General features: G+C 39.8%; 1 protein-coding gene across 1 annotated transcript; it reads left to right on the top strand.

Moving 5' to 3' along the window:
* Positions 1-5,447: 5,447 nt before the first annotated feature.
* Positions 5,448-18,190, top strand: ids (iduronate 2-sulfatase). The gene is made up of 13 exons (XM_069669810.1): positions 5,448-5,659; positions 6,330-6,466; positions 6,571-6,748; positions 7,055-7,143; positions 8,028-8,228; positions 11,563-11,733; positions 11,809-11,935; positions 12,895-13,065; positions 13,404-13,510; positions 15,563-15,679; positions 16,032-16,142; positions 16,347-16,472; positions 16,564-18,190. Exons 1-13 carry the CDS (start codon positions 5,584-5,586, stop codon positions 16,642-16,644), a joined length of 1,692 nt encoding a protein of 563 aa, XP_069525911.1. The 5' UTR covers positions 5,448-5,583; the 3' UTR covers positions 16,645-18,190.
* The last annotated feature ends 1,115 nt before the right edge of the window (positions 18,191-19,305 follow it).

Raw genomic sequence — 19,305 nt, 5'->3', positions numbered from 1 at the left:
GGAGGCCATGGAGACCTATATCTCTGACTCTCTGGCTGCAGAGATTATTCGTCCCTCTCCCTCTCCAGTGGGGGCAGGGTTTTTCCTTGTAGACAAGAAAGACAAGACTCTCCGCCCTTGTATTGACCACAGGGGCCTCAATGACATTACCGTTAAGAATAAGTACCCCCTGCCTCTCGCTGACTCTGCCTTCGGTCCCCTTCACCAGGCTACCATCTTCTCTAAGTTGGACCTCCGCAACACCTACTATCTGGTCAGAATAAAAGAGGGGGACGAATGGAAGACCGGCTTAACCCCCCTTTGGGTCATTTTTAATATCTTGTTATGCCTTTTGGGTTAACTAATGCTCCTGCTGTGTTTCAGGCTCTCATCAATGATGTCCTGCGTGACATACTGAACAGGTTTGTCTTTGGTTACCTCGATGACTAATCTTCCCTCGCACCCCTGAGGAACGTGTACAACATGTCAAACTTGTGTTACAACTTTTATTGGAAAATGTCAAAGCTGAAAAATGTGAATTCCATGCTACTCCATGCGGAACTAACTAACTCATCACAGCTTCCATCGGACCCTGGCCTTCCTGCAACAACAGCTTCTGGTGGCCCTTCATGTCTGCTGATACCAGAGAATCAGAATCAGAATCAGGTTTATACCCAAGTAGATTTACACATACAAGGGCCTTGTTGACGAGGCTGGCAGCAGAAGGGAAGAAACTGTTCCTTTGTCGGGAGGTTTTGGTCCTAATGGACCGCAGCCTCTTGCCAGAAGGGTTGGCCACAATCTTATCTGCACGTCTCAGGGTCCTGGAGCAGTACAGGTCCTTGAGAGATGGCATATTGCAGGGTGCGTCAGGGTGGAGGGTCGTTGGCAAGGCGGAGGTCATTAACAGAGTGGGGGGTTTTCGGCTTGTAGCTGGTGAGCTGTCTGATACCCCTTTTCCACCAACGTGAACCTGGTTCTAATTCAGGGCCGGTGCTCGTGCTGGTTCGGAGCTGGTTCAACTTGCGAACCAACTCGGAACCAGTTTTTTTTTCACAAAGAGCCACATCATGACGTCACTCTATACGTGACCGCTTTTCCCAGCAGCAACTTTCTCTCACATTAACAATGACGGACTACATGGTATGCTTGCCGTTGTTGCTCCTCTTCCCGAAATCACATTAGATCCCAAAGACAACATGTCCAACACATTTGTGCTACTCATCATGCTTTCCATGGACGGTGATTTCTTATGGTAAATGGTAAATGGACTGTACTTATATAGCGCTTTTCTAGTCTTTGCGACCACTCAAAGCTGCTTTTACACTACATATCACATTCACCCATTCACACACTGATGGCAGAGGCTGCTACGTAAAGTGCCCAACTGTCAATCAGATATCACATTCATACAAAGACACAGTGCTGTTTAACGTAACATCGATTTGAAAATGAGTAGCACGCCAAACACAGCCTAGTAATGCATGTCTGTAAACAAGGCAAACAAAAACATAACTTTAATTATCAGTAGAGCTCTGAAAGTATAACGAGTCCTCCACCATCGACTCCACGACCGTCACCGAGTTAAAAGCCCTGGTGAGTCGGCACGCCGGTCTGTCTCCGAGCACCAAACTGCAAGGAGGCAGCTTGTCTGCTCGGCTGACCACTGCTTCGCATTTATATCCATAACATTCCTTGTTTTGTGTAGCTGAATGTAGAAAAACGGACACTATCGTTTGGTTTGTCTCTTTGGTCACGACAACCCCTCCCCTCACCCCTGATGTAAGCGGTTCACGGTTCTAGACCAGCAAAGAGTTGGGGCCGCTCTGGAACCTGTTTTCCTGGCCGGGAGCCGGTTCATTTTCAGCCAAAACACAAAAAACTATACATACATACACTCATAAGCCACTACATTAGGTACACCTAAAAAATATAATCCAATACACCATCTTAGCCGTAAGATTTGCTTTTATGTTTCCTGTAATGTACGGGCTTTTTTCTAAGCTATCATAGAGGTGTTAATCCAATGATATTTCAGCGTCAATGTCATAATTGGTGGGGCTGTACTGAGCTGCATTAGTGCTGTTGTATTGAATTGCATTAGATTGTACAGGTGTACCTAATGAAGTGGCCGGTGCTTAGTTGAGCGGATATTCTCTGCGGCGGGTATCATAGTCAGCAGAGTGCGCACCAGACTAACCCCACAGCATGTTGACATGCTGCTATTTCTTCACCAAAATCAGTAGACAAACTTGACATGCTGCGGGTTAGTCTGGTGCGCACTCGCCACACGCCATGGAGAATACCTACTCAGACGGAACTGGTGTCCCAGGAGCAGAGATATGCAACAAAAGGCTCCCGCCGTGGTTTGTATATTCCAGCTGTGTTTCACGCCTCTTTTTATGTCACGGGTGCCGAAAAGACTTCCCCAAAGGATACACCGGTGTATCCTCGCTCATTGCTCCTCCGACAAGCCTCCTCGATCCTCTCTCCTCGAGATGCATTTTATGAATTGAGACATCCTTCAAGATGGCATGCTGAGATCGATTTCCGGGTCACAGGCAGGAGGACCGAGGAGCGAGGAGACGAGGAGGCTCAAAATAGAGAAATGAGAAAGGCCTTTAAATTGCATCCATGCTTCCTTCACTTGCGTCTTTCCCTTGCGTCTTAGTCCCTTCCACCAGAGATGCATGGAGACACGAGTAAACCAGGAGAGGAAGGAGGAAACGAGGGAATGTTTTTTACGAGACATGAGACGTCCTTTCTGATGAAGCGTCATGTGCTGCGACGTCCGTTTGTGATGATCGCGTCAGCTGATCACCGCTGGATCAGCTGTCACTCTGCTTTAACAGCTGTTTGTGTCACACATGTGCACTGTATTAATTAAAATAAAACACACAGTAACAGTGCTTTCTCTCTGTAACCTGTTACCTGTGTAACAAACACCTGCACATGACGGACAGGCTGCAGTCTGTGTTCCTGCTGCAGAGCCAGACGGACATTTCCTACAGCACTATGTCTTTATATTATTTGTTCATTATTTACATTTTTGATCACTGATCATCTGATCTGAATTAATTATTTAATAAGCCCAAATACTGTCTGTTCATGAACTATGAACATTATTGATTAGGCTCAAAGTTTCAGGATAAATAGAAATCAATTCACGCTGATCAAACCCGACCTCACTGATGATCAGCCTCACACGTAGTGTTACCTGCTGACAGAGAGACTCTCCTGCTCCCTCTGAATTCATTCATTCATCTGTAATAAAAGTTAGCAATAACTGATCATGACAAGAGGTTTTTTTTAGATTAAATTTAATAGAAATTAATCTGTTTTTGCCACTTGATTTTTAGACAATTTATTTTTACTCAGATGTTGACTCAGAAAACAAATCAAATCTGCAGTTATTCACTGCATTTTATATATTTTACGACAAGTTATGATCAATATTTCGTTCTAAACGATCACAGCTTGTCAAATACCAACTCATTATACCGACGTTGTTTATAGTCGGTTATAGTATGGTTGCTCCTCGGAACTCCCTCCTCTCTCCTCTCTCCTCTCTCCTCGCTCCTCCGAGCAGCGATAAGAGCTTTGAGACGGTCCTCAATATGGCGGCTCCGGAACTACTTCTGGTTCGGGCGAGGAGCGAGGAGCAAGGAGCTATCAAATAAGACACTTGGGAAGCAGCCATCAAAAGAGGCTGGTTCCCAAGTCTCTTATTTGATAGGACTGGTGTATACGTGGACTTTTTATCTTAAGTTTCCACAGCCTGATGTTCATGTATTGATTGTTTTTGAGCAGAAACAAAACATAACATTTTCGCGCGAGGCACAGCAGGTAACTCATTAATTATTTAAATCTGCAGACACGCCATCAGGTCCGGACAGGATCTCATGTTTATTAAAGTTCTGTGTTCTGACCATAGACTGTATAAAAAGATGGACGACATGACAGCGCCCAAAAAGTGAAGCCAAAACATTTCTGGGCCCCCTGCTGACTGGCTGCAGTATAGGTCATAAAGCCCGCCTCCTCCATGTTAACAGGTGGGACATGGGTCAAACTATAAAATCAAAATGCACGCCCAATAAATTTTTCTCAAACATGGTTTCTGTCATTATAGTTAGTTCTTATCATGCTGATTTATGTCCAAGTGTTCATTTTTCTGATAAGTTTTTTTTTTTTTAGTTACTTGATGCTGTCAAAATGATGATTGACAGCTCTGTTTACAAATTCGGCTCCTGCAGCTAATCAGTTCCGGGTGAGCAGAGTGGAGGACGATCCGCGGGTGGAAATGTAACTAAAACAATCACTACAGTCATTGAAGTTTCCGTACCTGTGAAAGTTAACCTCAAACCAACACAGAGAAGGTGTTCTGCTGTTAAACACGCCGGTGTGCGGGATCCTTGCTGTTTTTTCGGTAAGTTAAGTGTGTGTTTTGGTTAGCAGAAGTGGCTACGACCGCTTCACTCGCCAATCTCTACTGCGCAGTCTCTGGCTCCAAATGACGTCACCATTGCAAGATAACAGCGCCTATCACAGGGGCTATTTTGGCATCAATTTCATACAATGGGAGCAGATAGAGACGCGTTGTCCATCTATATATACATATAGATATATAGATTTCCGGGTCACAGGCAGGAGGAGCGAGGAGACGAGGACGCACAAAATAGAGAAATGAGAAAGGCCTCCAATCTCCACCCTAGAGCCTAAGCACTGAAGACTCACGGACTTGAATGGCATCAGGCGTGCGTGAGTCCGTGAGGGTCTGAGAACTGCATAAAAATGAGGAATAGGACACACTATCATGGCATCACACGTTGCCTGGAAACCAGATAGGACTAAATGTATCAATTAATTAATGGCTGGTATTTTGTATGTAAAGTTCACATAGCACGATATAAACTACCATTATTTTTGTGTAATTCTATCTTTTATCTTTTAATTGTATCTCTGAGACAAAGAGAGAAAATTGTTTAATGCCCCAGTCACTTTAACTGCACTCTACTTGCCTCCTGTCGTATGCTGAAGGACAGAATTATAAATTATGAACTAGATGGCAAGATAACTCGCTATTAGAAGGTGCAGAAATTATTTTAAATCTGTTACAAATACACGTTCCTGACAATGGCAGAGATGTTATTATGGAATGTAAATACATATAGATCCATTGTCATTTTTCTCCTTTTCCCCACTAAATGTTGTCTACAAATTGTGAATAAATGTCAGTATTCATAAAATGCCTGACAACCGTGTATGTGATAAAGCCTCAAACTCAATGAAATAAAATAAAAAAACCTATGTTTTCTGGGAGCCATTGTCAATTAGATCAATTGTTCCTTTTTATGGGTTACTAATATGATTGACATATCATTTATCTAATACAATCAGCGTTTTGGGGCGGGGCGAGCTATGATTGAACCAATAAAAACAGTTCACTGTGACAACGCAATAATCAGGAAGTAATTTAAAGAAGACAACGACACATTTATTTTTTTGATAACGGATGGCAGGGAGATAGTCTAAACGATAGAGGGAATGCAAATTTAACTCTAATCTGGAGGAATTCGTGTCTTTAGTCTTTTACGCGAGACCAAAATGTACGCATACGTCCGAATATGGCTTCCTCTCTTGTTTCTTCAATCACTGGTTCTTGCTGTTTTAACCAGAAGAGGTAATGTTCTAATTTGGACATAGCAAATATCGAATAGATCACAGAATTTGAGAAAATGTCACGTGATGTCTATAGGCATTTTAAGAGTGTGGGTTACGCTGTTTTTTTGTCCGAATAGGATCTCTCACTAACTAACTAACTAACTAGCGTGAAGCAGCTTGTAACTATTATTGTTATTAATGCATTTTATTTAAAAGGGGCCATGTACCGTTTAAAACATAAATGTCACCATTTAATGCACCGTACCAAGTTATAGCTGTAAGCTAATTCGCATCTTTAGTCCCTTGGCAGCAACGTGTAGTAAGTTGCTGTGGCTGGAGCAAACAGCGCTTAATTAGTCACTGAGTTGTGCTTTCTAAGCTTTACTGGTCGGTTTATTGTGTTCTTATGTCTCTTTATTTTAAGTGAGAGTTTCTCTCGAGTTTTTAACGTGACGGATATCTGCGGTAACGTGTCTTTTACGTGTATAAATGTATTTTATCCAGTCACTCGAACTGCCATTTAGTATACTGTAGCCTACTTGTTACTGTTGTTTTGATAAACCTGTGATTAAGCTTTCCATAACAGCAATCTGTAAACTGTGTCTGAACACATCGCATAGGTTTATTTAATAGCTAGAAAAAGCATAGCTTGAAACCCCTGAATTAACCGTAGGTTTGTTTGCTTTCAGCGAGGAGAAATGTCCTTTTTATCATGGCAGATGATTTGCGGACATCATTGGGCTGCTATGGAGACTCTATGGTAAAATCCCCCAACATTGACCAACTAGCATCCAAAAGCCAAGTTTTTCTCAATGCATATACACAGGTTTGTTGTTGTTGTTGTCATATGCTTATTTAAGTTGTCGTCAATTTGGTTGAGACTAATAGGATAATTTAACCTCATAAAAATCTTGCTCCATCTTCTCTCAGCAAGCTGTTTGTGCTCCCAGTCGTACGTCAATGTTAACTAGTCGCAGACCAGACACGACCAGGCTCTACGACTTCAATTCCTACTGGAGAGTTCATTCTGGAAACTATACCACAATCCCACAGTACTTTAAATCGAAGGGGTACTTCACCATGTCTGTAGGCAAGGTATTTCATCCAGGTAAGATTATGTACATTTGTAGTACAAATCTATATGTAATAAATATATATATATATAAAGTGATGATGCACAGTTCTCTCAAACAGGTTATGCTGGAAAAGCAGAACATTTATATAGAGATCATAGCTGAATGGTTCACACTAAAATTCCAGTAAGAACCAAAGATGTGCTGCTAGATAATGATGAGCTTCAAATGCATTAGTAAGAAGAACCAAGACTCCAACAATTGTTTGTTAACTTAACAAAAGTTTTCACATTTCTTTGTCTATCTGACTGCAACAATGGTTGTGTTGTCTTTTCTTGAAGGTGTTGCCTCTAACCACACAGATGACTACCCCTACAGCTGGTCTATCCCTGCCTTCCACCCAGCCTCATTCAGATATGAGAAAGAAAAAGTATGCTAGCATAGAGGAGCTCTTGCACGCTTCAAATGTTCAATCAGTTATTTGTCTGACTTGACACACATTGGAAAGTTCATGAAGCGTAGAGTAATGCCACACTACTCCTTACCTTCTGCTGTGCAAAAGTTACCATCAAAGCTTCCAATCACGGGAAGAAATAGAACAAGCCCGATGGCTTTGTCTCTTACAATCTCCAATATAATAACTAAATATGATTAAGCTGAGCTCTACATGGCTTCTGAAAATCAATTTGTATTTACTTTGTTCATGCAAAAACTCAAGCACTATCATCAGGCTTAAGCCATTGAATTTAATTGGTTTCACTGGAATGAACACAATCAGATACTGTATTGCAAAAGCAGCAAGTGTTTCAATACTGACAAGTTTACATATAGTCAGAAAAATATTGACCTGTTTATCTATCATCTTTTGAACTCATGATCACTGCACTACTGTCTTATTGCCTAATTGTGCATTTTTGTCTGTACATGGAGAGCCTTTTAGACAGGAGTCAAATTCCTTGTATGTGTACACATATTTGGCCAATAAAGCAAGGCCTGATTCGGATTTTAGCAGTGGATTACATTCTCTGTGTTGGCATTCAAGGATGTTAACGTCTCTATAAATGTTATAATGCCTGAAGGGATTCAGAGGGAATAGTGGAAATTAAAGGCAGTAACGAATTTTTAGTGCAATTATCCCTATTTTGCTTCAGATGTCTTAGTGAATGTTGTGTTAGAGAATGTAGCAGGTGGTTACCTTTTTAACTGAAATGTAGATCCCAACAGGAGCTGTTCATAAGCTAAATATACCAATTCATACATTAATATATCACTAAATATATCAATAGCTCATAATAATAAAAACTTTATTTCCAGATGTGCAAAGGAGAGGATGGTGAACTCCACACCAACTTGCTATGTGCGGTGAATGTGAAAGAGCAGCCTGGGGGAACCCTGCCTGACCTAGAGAGCGCAGATGAGGCAGTGAGGTTACTTAAAAGTCGGGCCAACGATGACGTTCCTTTCTTCTTGGCTGTGGGCTTTCACAAACCGCACATACCATTCAGGATACCACAGGTACACGACTTTATATTAACACCAGTAGACCCTCTTTGTATTGCTTAAAATGTAATGCACTCAATGGTTAGATCACGGCAAATCCACACAGGTATACTATGAAATGCAGTGTTTATTTGTTACTTAACACTTAACGTTACATGTGTGCGTGAGATCAACGCACACTCGACTTTATATTGTCTGTACGCTGCACTATTTCTAATTTTATACTGTAAGCTCTTTGCACTGCTCAATATCCTGCACATCTGCACAGTTTTTAATTACACATGTTGCACATATTTTGTATTATCCGTATTGCTTTTTATATTTTTATTCTTATTGCCTATTTTCTTTATCTTATTCTATTTTCTTATTTTTATTCTAGTTCTGTGTTAATTGTTCTGCACCAAAATCACCAAAACAAATTCCTCGTATGTGCAAACCTACTTGACAATAAACCCTGATTCTTGACAGGTGGCTGTCTTGAGCTTTAGCCCAGACACTGTATTAAAGCTGGCTGGTTTAAGGGGCTCAGAAGGGTTTGACTTTCATAGCTTGTGCCATAGTGATTATTTTATTTACTCAATAAACACAAATATTAGAACCAAGGAAATAGGATTTTGACAGAGTTTAACATGACATTTGGTGTACTTAAAAGTGATAAAGGGGATCATTTATTACATGCTATTAAAAAAAGAGAAAAAAAGCAGTTTAAATAGCAAAAACTAAAACGCTACCATTTAAAATTCTAAAGTCATGGCTGCATGGCTCCATGCCTTTTATATACACAGTTCTGTAGAGTAGTGTTAAAGAGCACATTAAATTCCTGTCAGAGTAACGCATGCCATTCATATGTAAAAAGCTGTCTGAGTGCTTTTAGTGCAATAGAGATGTCCTCAATACACTTGAAAGAAGGCGATCCATTCAATGCGTGTTTAAATGTTTATTCTCTATATTACAGATGTATAATCTTAAAAGAAATTTCTATCCATTTTTGGGGCTATGATACTGACCGAATGAACTTTTTTTTATTACACTAAATGAGCTGTTGATTAGGAGATCATACACATCTAATGTAAGCTAACTGTTCATTTTCAGATCGTCAGACCACTACTAGAATTTTGAGGCAGATGCCAATATTGATATTAGAATATATAGTACAGTTAAAAAATAAACCCATCATTGTTGACAATTTTGAAAGGACTCTTTTGCCTTCCTCTACTAAAATTTGTTGTTCCATATTAGCTGACATGTGTAGAGATGAACCTGCTGTCTAATCCGTCTAGCTCTATTGCAAACCAATAGATTACACACAACAGTTCAGACATTCAATCATGGGGATGCAATTTGCAGTTCGCTTGGTCCATATATAAAACTCTTAATAAATATACAGGACTAAGTAAAATGGTGTTAACATCGAGAAGGGCACAGACGAGCTTCATCTTCAAGTAAGGAATAAATGCCATGAAGAACAGTGTGTCAAACCTGGGTGATAACAGGAAGAAACTGAAAATTTGTGATTAATTCAATTCCAGTATAAAGCCAGTTGGAAACATCAATGTCGTATCAGAAATACAATGTTTTCATAAAGTGTGAGCCCAAAGTTACACCCATCAAGAAGCTAGTATTGATGTGGGCCTGTGTGCTAGAACTGAGATATAGAAACTATATGTGAGTGGATTCAGATGACTAATGATCTAGATTTATGGAAGGTGCAACTGGCATGGAGGAGGAGGAAGAGTGTATGATGTGGAAGTTAATAAGTTAATGTTAGTGGAAGCTAATAAGAGGTGGGACTGACAAACTAGGGAAGAATCTCAAGCTGCTTTCCCACTTGTCAAAAACACCTGGCTTTTTTGCTTAATGGGAAAGGTAACAATTGGCATTCAGACCTGGGTCCAGTGACTCTGTAGTTGACCTGGGTAATTATCGCCTTGGCTCCAATTGGCACTGATGGGAACACAAAACCCGTGTCGACACACTAATCTCCTACCCCTGTCCGGCACGATGCTATGCTCCGTTGGTAACTTCTGTGACTCCTTGTCATCTCAGTTACAAATTCCGCCCATCTCCGTCCAAGCAGCGCTGCGAGTTTTAACAAACCAGAAGAGTGTTTTCCCTGAGTAAAGAATTATTGTTGGTTCACCCAGACCTGGTACAGGTCAGTGTAGAGAGCAGGCTGGCTATGCGAGACTAGTAATCTTGTAATAATCAGGGTTATTGAAAAGATTCTACATATAAATCCATAGCATTTCTGTGGGGATTGGCTGCATGCAGGTAAAAAGTCTGTGTGGAGAGCAAAGAGGGGAATGTATTGGATGTAATTTTGGAACCAATCAGCTTTAATCTTTGTCTCTCAGCTTCAACTTAATTCTGACATCTCAAGTTTCTAGTAAGAGAACTTGACCAGCGCACAGAAAAGGTTACCTAGACACAGAAAACCTGAATAACTAGCTACACCAAATGCCCTAAAATGCAGTCTCTGCCAGGGACAGACCGTTTATACAGTTGGTTCAGAGATTGCAGCCGTACTATTGAAGTTTCAGCCTGCAGCCTCTGCCTGAATGTGATATGTAGTGTAAAAGCAGCTTTGAGTGGTCGCAAAGACTAGAAAAGCGCTTTATAAGTACAGTCCATTTGTTGTTGTTGTAACAAGAACATATGTTGTTGTTGCTCTCTTTGCCTGTCTCTATCCTGCATCTCCTTCTATCCCATTTTCGGCCCATCCAGTCGAGGCAGATGGCTGTTCAACATGAGTCTGGTTCTGCTCGAGCTTTCTGCCTGTTAAAGGAAGTTTTTCTGCCAATGTGCCGAATATTGCTAAGTGGGCCTCTCTCTAAATAACATAACAGAAAGAGCAGGTCTAGACCAACTCTTTGTTAAGTGTCTCGATATAACTTTGGTTATGATTTGGCGCTATATAAATAAAATTTGATTGCGTTATTTAAAATGTTTTTAATAATTTAGGTTGCGCAACCAAAATAAAAGTTATAACAGTGAGTGAAAGTTATAAAAGTGAGAGAAATCCATAGAAGGCAAAGCATCGAGTCTCTTCTTAAAACTTGTGGCTCCTCCTAGAGGTTTTATAAAATAAAAGCTAAATCTAAACTCCTTGAAGATAGAGCAACATTATTATATGTTAACTAAGTTGATCCTAAAAGTAACAGGAAGCCAGTGGAAAGTAAGCTGAGATCTAAACTGCATTTTCCCAAACTGCTTAAACTAATGGTTGGTCCCACCAAAGAGTTTAACATTTTTGGTAAGAGGGACATTATAATTCAATTTCACCTGTTGATTATATTGTGTACTTGTTTTATTAACCATTATTTAAAATGTTATTGCTTGTATATTGCAGGAGTTCATTAGTCTATACCCCCTAGACCAAATGACTCTGGCCCCTGATCCTGATGTCCCTAAACTTCTTCCGTCTGTGGCCTACAACCCCTGGTTGGACGTGAGGAAGAGAGACGATGTTCAAAAACTCAACATTAGCTTCCCCTATGGACCAATTCCTAAAGACTTCCAGGTATGAATTGGCTACTCTCATGCTTTGACAATTTGTAATTTGGTTCACATGTTGCTTCTGTTTCATGTTTTCAAGTTGCGCATCCGTCAGTACTATTACGCTGCTGTGTCTTATATGGATGCTCAAGTTGGGCGGCTGCTCAGTACTCTTGATGAGCTAAGGATGGCTGAAAGCACAGTTGTCGTGTTCACCTCAGATCATGGTAAGTAGATACTCTGTCAGTTACAAGGTTTTCGGTGCGCATTACTTGTTTTTTTTGCACTTGCTATGAAACTGATTGACAGTATTACTGATGCCTCTATCTGAGCTTTAAAAGCAAACAAGGCCATCAGAAGAAGATTGCTTATTTATAGTTATATTTAATATTTGTCACCACTGCCACCAAGTCAGCAACCAACAAAGCAATTTATAGAACATAGACCAAAAGTGCCCTTGTTTATATTTTACACTGAAAAGAATCAGTGAATGATATGCTTGGCAGTTTTTCATTAGAGATTACTAATAATGCAGGACAGGATCATCAAAGAGATGGCAGATCATTTTTTCTTCCGGTGAAACTAAATTTCACGCGTGCTTACGTAAGTTAGCACCAAACAATTTCAACCAATCAATCTGCAACATTTAGCCGCAGAGCACCAAGAACACTTGGTCAGTTAGCTAGCTACTGTGCTGTGGAGAACGTCTGTCTACGCCCACTTCTAATGATATGTCTGGCCTGCACGTCATGTTTCACTCGGAAATACGTCACGATACGGAAGCTAGATACTCTCGAAATGCTGTTTCAGCTCGACTTTAAGTAAATATTGCATGCATATGAAAAATGTACTCATCTTTCACCACTAGATGGCCGTGTTGTTTGACTATTGTGCCATTAATGCCTTGAAATAACTTTTTGTTTGTTTGTTTACTTTGTCATTTGAAAACATACTGTATTTTAATATGTCCTTCAGTGGATGACCCCTGATATATAACCAGTAAGCTGCAATTAAAAGCCATAATTTTCAAATTGAGTGAAATGGAGTAATATCAGTTTAAGGACTGCCGCCAAACCTTTCTGTATCTAAAATGTGATTTGTATGAAAACCCTTTAAAATATTTAATTGTCTTTGTTGCTCCTGTTTCTATAACAAACTTAAATAATCTGTTTTTGTTCTGATTCAGGTTGGTCATTGGGGGACCATGGCGAATGGGCTAAATATTCAAATTTTGATGTGACAACACGTGTCCCTCTTATATTCTGTGTTCCTGGCATCACAACACCCCGTGATTGGCAGGGAGGGTCTACCTTTCCTTTTATTGATGTCCTCAGCCAATCTGAGCTCAGCTTTAAGAGTAAGGCCCCAAGAAATTACACAAACATGAAAAATCCAAAGCACTTAAATGATTTCATGAGATTTGATTTTGGTGCTACAAATATTAACCTTGTTAAAACATGTATTATAATAAAAGTTTGACTTTAATTAAGTCTTTGACGTACATGAAGAGCTCCCTTAAGTATTTAGAGAGCGATACAATTTGAAGTAAAAACTGTCCAAGGATAAATATCAAACACAAATGGTACAGTGATGATGTAAGGGCAGGACGCCCAACGTAAAATTAAATGTATATCTTGACTATTTTGCTCTCATTGGCTGTAAGAATCTCTAATTGGCTGCATCCCTCTCTTCCAGATGACAAAGTTATAAGAAATGTTGTGGAGTTGGTGGATGTTTTTCCCACTGTTTCCTACCTGGCTGGCCTCAGAGCACCTGAACCCTGTCCCAATGTTTCTTTCCAGGTATGAAAGAATAAAAGTCAATTCATTTATTTATTTTTACTGAAGCTATGATTATTCTTGAAACTTGGTTTTTGTCTCATGCTAGACTGTAAACTTGCAAACACCATGTTTTTTATATGAGCAACACTGGAAACATGGCTTTCGGGAAGACTGTTAATCTGTGGCTCAGAATTAAGTGGGTCGCCCTCCAACAGGAAGTTGGCAGTTCGAGCACTGGGACATTAACTGATTATGGCACTGCAATAGTGTATGTGAAAGGGTGAATGTAACATGTTGTGTAAAAAGGCCCTTGAGTGGGCAGAAGACTAAATAGGCAATATATAAGTACAGTCCTTTTATCTGAAATAGCACAACAACAATTTGATGGATTACCGAAAATGTATTACAGAGATCCATGATGCCCTTTCAGTGATCCTCTGAATTTGAAACTAGCCTCATCTTGATGTCAGAAATGTTTTATTTATTCATCACTTAAGTTTAGGATCAAATCACTTTAAAGGTGCTATATGTAACTTTCAGAAAATTCTCATTCCTAGCGACACGGTCGGCCATTGAGGGAACTGCAGTCAACCTTCTTGTACGCGCTCATGCGGACACTTGCACGCATGAACAAGCATCCAGGGTTTTTGCCGAAGACACACGAAACTGAACATGCTCAATCTCGGAACTCACCGGCTCTGTTTACATTCACGGACGAGGCGTGTTCATTGACCCGTATCATGTTGACCGGCATCATGTTGTCCAAAATCAACACTGTTTGTCATAATACCTCAGTTAGTATCATGTTAGCTGGTTATTTGTCAAGCTAGACTGACAACAATTACTCAATTACCAGTCAGATCAGCCCCTGGAGTCTGCGTGAGTTAGCTGATGTTATCTACTCAGTTATACACATTTACTTTGTTCTGCTACATAATTTACAAAATCAACACCGTTTGTCATGTTAGCTGGCGAAGTTATTTGTCAAGCTAGATAACTGACATAAACACTCGGATAGTATTTTGTTGTTTTATAATGTTATGTCATAACATTAGCGAGCATGCTAAGGCTAGCCAACTAGCTCTAACATAAATACACTGCATGGCATTGTGCTTCGTAACCAAACGGCAAATTATGCCGGCGAACCAGCAAATCATCACAAGCATTAGCGAACATTAGCCGGGCAGGACAGGGCGGCTGGAGAGAGCTGGGATGCGCAGATACGTCACACATTGTTAGCAGAAATCTTCAAATATGCAACATCACAAATAAGCTTATTTGGTTATTAGGTAGATATTTATCAGATGTGACTACAATGCAATTAGTTAAGGTTATAACAACATGCCATTATGATAATGTTTTTATGTTGATGATAGCATTTTGCATTTGGATTAATACGTCCTTACAAAGCAGCTAATATGGCTGTACACTTTTTGTTGTTATATTAGTTTTGCTTTCTATAATGCAATTGCAGGTATGTTTTTGGATTTGGGACTTATATAGCGATTTTTAGTGTTGCGAATCAAAGCTTCTTTTACACTACATGTCCCATTCACCCATTCACACACACATTCACACAATGATGGCAAAGGCCTAAGTGCCAATCTCCTATCAGATGTATGCCCATTCGTACCCGTTGGCTATGCCACCGGGAGCAATTTGGGGTTCAGTGTCTTGCCCAAGGACACTTCGACATGTAGCCTGAGGGAGCTGGGGATCGAACCTCCGACCTTCCAATTGAAAGACGACCGACCCTACACAGCCACCCCTTATTTAGCAATGATAACTTAAAAGACTTAAAGGACAAAGTCCGACACATTCTTGGTGTGTGTTGGCCTCTGCCAGGGTTGTCCCTTGACACCAATTCTGTTTGTGATTTTCATGGACTCGATCTCAAGGCACAGCCGGGGGGGAGGAAGGTTTCCAGTGTGGGAACCTCAGAATTTCATCTCTGCTTTTTGCAGATGATGTGGTTCTGTTGGCTTCATCAAACTGGGACCAACAGCAGGCATAGGGGCGGTTTGCAGCTGTGTATGAAGCGGTTGGGATGAGAGTCTGTTTTTTTGCTCTCAGGAGGAGCTGTGTACAGAAGGAGACAACCTAGCCTACACCTTCCATCACAGAGAGAGAGGAGAGGATGAGGAGGCCATATCTTTTAGCCAGTATCCTCGGCCGGCTGATACACCCCAGGTACCAGAGACAAAGTTTTTAGAAATGCCATTAAATTAGCTTTCATGAGCTGTCTAACAGTGAAAATGTTATCTGCATCACCCAAAAATGTAAAATGTAAGTCAATGTTAAAAATGTAAATGTCATGTTGGGCAACAGTCTGCATGACCGTCACTACAGTGTAACTCTATGACCCCTCTGCAATGTTTGCTTATACCAGAGGTATTACTGGTGCATTTGCTGTAGGTTAATCTCTGTTCAGAACAGGTTTGCAGCAATTAGTTCATGACCTTAACCCGCAGGATCAGTTGGCAGCACCTCAGACAGTTTTCTGCACTTAAGTTAATATTATAGTTCAACATTCTTCTTTTAGGTGAACTCTGACCTCCCTGACCTTAAAGACATAAAGGTCATGGGGTACTCTTTACGCTCCTGGGACTATAGATACACCCTGTGGTTGGGATTCAACCCTAAAACGTTTCAGGTTGGTATATCACATACCTATACAAAATGAAAATAGTCTCTTTCTCTTCTGTCTCTTCATTATTCTGCTCTATCTGATTGTATCAGGTTCAGGCTGGGAAGTTCTTCATGTGTAGGAGAGACTGATCCATCCATTTTGTCTGGCACAATGTTTTAATCATTTTCAATGACAGTAAGGGATTATATTTGTCCATCATACATCTAGGTGAATGTATCTGATGTCCATGCTGGAGAGTTATACATGTTAGCAGACGACCCTGGACAGAATGAGAACATCTACAGTGACTCTGACCATAGTGTGATTCAGAGAAAGATGGCCAGACTGCCTCATGTAAGTTTGAATACATTTTAGTAATGTACCCATTTTCTTTATTTTGTTACATCCTTGTTAAGTACTTTTCTGACTTTTGTTTGCTGTCCAGAATGTGAGTCTACAGATGAGAATGAGGCTGCAGCTCCTGTATCTCACAGCAGGGATGAAAACAAGTAGAAAAAAGGTGTGATGATGAGAATGAAACACAACAGATGAATGGACAGACTAGTACGAAGTGAAGATAGATGTAAGAATAACTTAACATGGAAAAGGAGAAAGATGATATAGCTAATCTATGATAATGCGTCCTTGATTCAGTATTATGTTGTGTCACTATTAATCTTTCCAGCTCAGTTCTTCAGGATAATCTTCCGACTTCAAATGTTTAAAATCCACTTGTGCTGTTTCTTTCAGGCCCTTTGTAATGACAAAAATAAGTTATTTTTTTGACAAAGAGAAACACCAATGTGCCCTGAAACTACTAATTATCACATTTGTTCGTCTGCTGGTTATCACAACCACCAATGTAGTAAGCTGTTTCACTGTCTTTTGGAGTTAAATGAGATTGGTACTGTTCATATCTGTGGCTAAATATATCACTTGCCTGGCTAGCTGCTCCCTAGCAAGCAATTATCTTAGTTAAACATAGAGACTGGAAGCAGTAGAATGGCTAGCCTGTACCCCTAAAGCAAATTTGTCACCGCAATTTATTTAGGGTTTGTAATGTGTGCACAACTGTAACATTGAAAGGAACTCCAGCTGAACAGGCAACCTTTTTTCAGAAAACTTTACTTGGAAAATGAACTCCTGATGGACTGCTTGGTTATGACAGCACTGCATCCTCCTTGAAAATGAACATTCCAAGGAAGACATTTTTATTAGCATTTAACTGCTAAAAGCTGTTGTTGTAAAGAAATATTTTGGAAACCTGAGAAATATGTCCTTTGAATTACAGCATGTTTTTGTAACAAGTGCTCTTGAGTGCACTTGTACTAGTGATCACCCACCCTGCATCAGGTATACTCTGTACATTTCAAAGTACAGCAGCTGAAAGGGACTTGAACAATTCTGTACTGTATTCTTAAACAATATGATATTTTTACTTGCACTTGACACAATTTGCAGCTTTTTGCCCAAAATGAAGGGAGTTAAAGCAACCCATAATCAGTCAGTGTAACATAGTGCAACTATCTTTACTGCTGTTGTAATAGGTGAGGAATTTGGTGGTGTGGCAATTTTAGAAGAAAGCAATTACAGCGTGAATTTCAGGTCCAACAGTGATCAAGGGTATTAGGTCAATCAACTTTTATTTTAGGTTGTATGGAACCACAGTGACAGTCAATATGAATCTATCAGGATATTGGCGAATTCTCAAGATAGGATTGTATAGTCATTTTTTTGTATTCTTCCCCTGTTGACCTCATTGCATTTATAACAAATTACTTAGTTCCAATGTATGTGCCCTGTAGCAAACTTGATATCTGGAAAAATTGATAAAAATGGTAAACATGTTAACTGACCATACAGATACTGACAATGGGAAAAATGTGGTTATCTGTCTGTTTATTTGACTTTGCTTCTATCAGAACATCTTTAAGAAGCCTAAGCTCCATCTTTGTGACGGGAAAATACAATATGAATGCTGCAGAAATAATTCAGGACTTAAACTTGTAAAACACTAGCTGTTTATTTGTCTACTTTGACTAGTTTGTGTAAAAAAATAAATAAAAAAAATTAAATTTGTCTTCCTCCCTCTGGTTTCACCTTATCACACAGGAATGCATATTCCTTCTGTCTGGTGCTGGATGAATTTAATCCAATCTAACAATTTCCTTATAGTGCATGATTGCTTGGAGCCAATCTGTTGGGTCAACACAAACATTTGAAATTCATGTAATTGTATTTTAATATTTAGTATGAATTCGGTGTCATGCCTTATACACTTTTTACCTTTTTTAGGTTCCAGGTAATAATGTCGGATGCTATTGAACCGCTATCATATATTTGGATTTGTGGATTTGTCTCCCTGCTGTGCTCTGTCTGTGGTCACATTTTACTCCTAAGAAAAATATCTGGCTCTTAAAGCTACTTTGGGTGGTTTTTAACAGGTTGTGAAACAGACTGAAATTAGTGTTCATGCCTTTGACCTACAAAAGCACAAAAAGACCATCAGGAATAAGATTGACTAGTTAGTTATTTTCATGCCTTTCAGTGCTTTCACAAAGCCAGTGTCAGACGCACAATTCACAGACGAGAAGTGTCTGTGTATACAGTTTCCACGGAAGAGATTCACAAGGTTGATACATTTGATAGTTTAAAGGTAGGTAGCATTTGATTTAAAAAAAAACAACATTCTGCTAAGTACTGGTACGTACAGGACAAGAACAGTAAAGAGATTAGATGTACCAATGTGCTGCAGAACCAATGGTGTAGTCTGTCAAAACAGTCAGTCATGTTTTGACATGGAGGTCTAAATCAGTACTGCTATAGCTGTTCACCTCTACTTTACCTGTGTTCATGTTAGCTTTTATTTCTGCCTCTGTGGTTTTGTCAGATCAATATTTATAAATATTATATTACATATATTGCAACATTAAGAAGTGACCTCTGACCACAGTCAAATGCATCTAATAGCAATTACCCTTTTTCCTGCAGTTTATGCTGCTGCCCTTTATTTTTCTTATTCTATGTCTTAGTCTCGCGGACATCGTCAGTCATTACTATTTATACACTAGTTATTACATTACCAACATGGGCTCGTATTGTGGCAGGTCACACTGCCTATCTGTTAACATTGACAGCATCAAATTACATTGAAGAGAGGGAGAGTTATGTGTATGTGTATAAAAAT

The sequence above is a fragment of the Semicossyphus pulcher genome, unplaced genomic scaffold (assembly GCF_022749685.1).
Source record: "Semicossyphus pulcher isolate SPU_LCO1_2020_fin unplaced genomic scaffold, fSemPul1.0.p SCAF_2, whole genome shotgun sequence".
Classification (NCBI taxonomy): Eukaryota; Metazoa; Chordata; class Actinopteri; order Labriformes; family Labridae; genus Semicossyphus; species Semicossyphus pulcher.
This window is presented reverse-complemented; position numbering and strand designations above follow the sequence as displayed.

Bases quoted from the DNA above. Each gene is read 5' to 3' on its own strand.
- ids (XM_069669810.1), top strand. From the start codon at position 5,584: ATGTACGCATACGTCCGAATATGGCTTCCTCTCTTGTTTCTTCAATCA. The intron at 15,680-16,031 runs GTACCAGAGACA...TTCTTCTTTTAG, and splicing joins GGCCGGCTGATACACCCCAG to GTGAACTCTGACCTCCCTGA. The intron at 16,473-16,563 runs GTAAGTTTGAAT...TTTGCTGTCCAG, and splicing joins AGATGGCCAGACTGCCTCAT to AATGTGAGTCTACAGATGAG.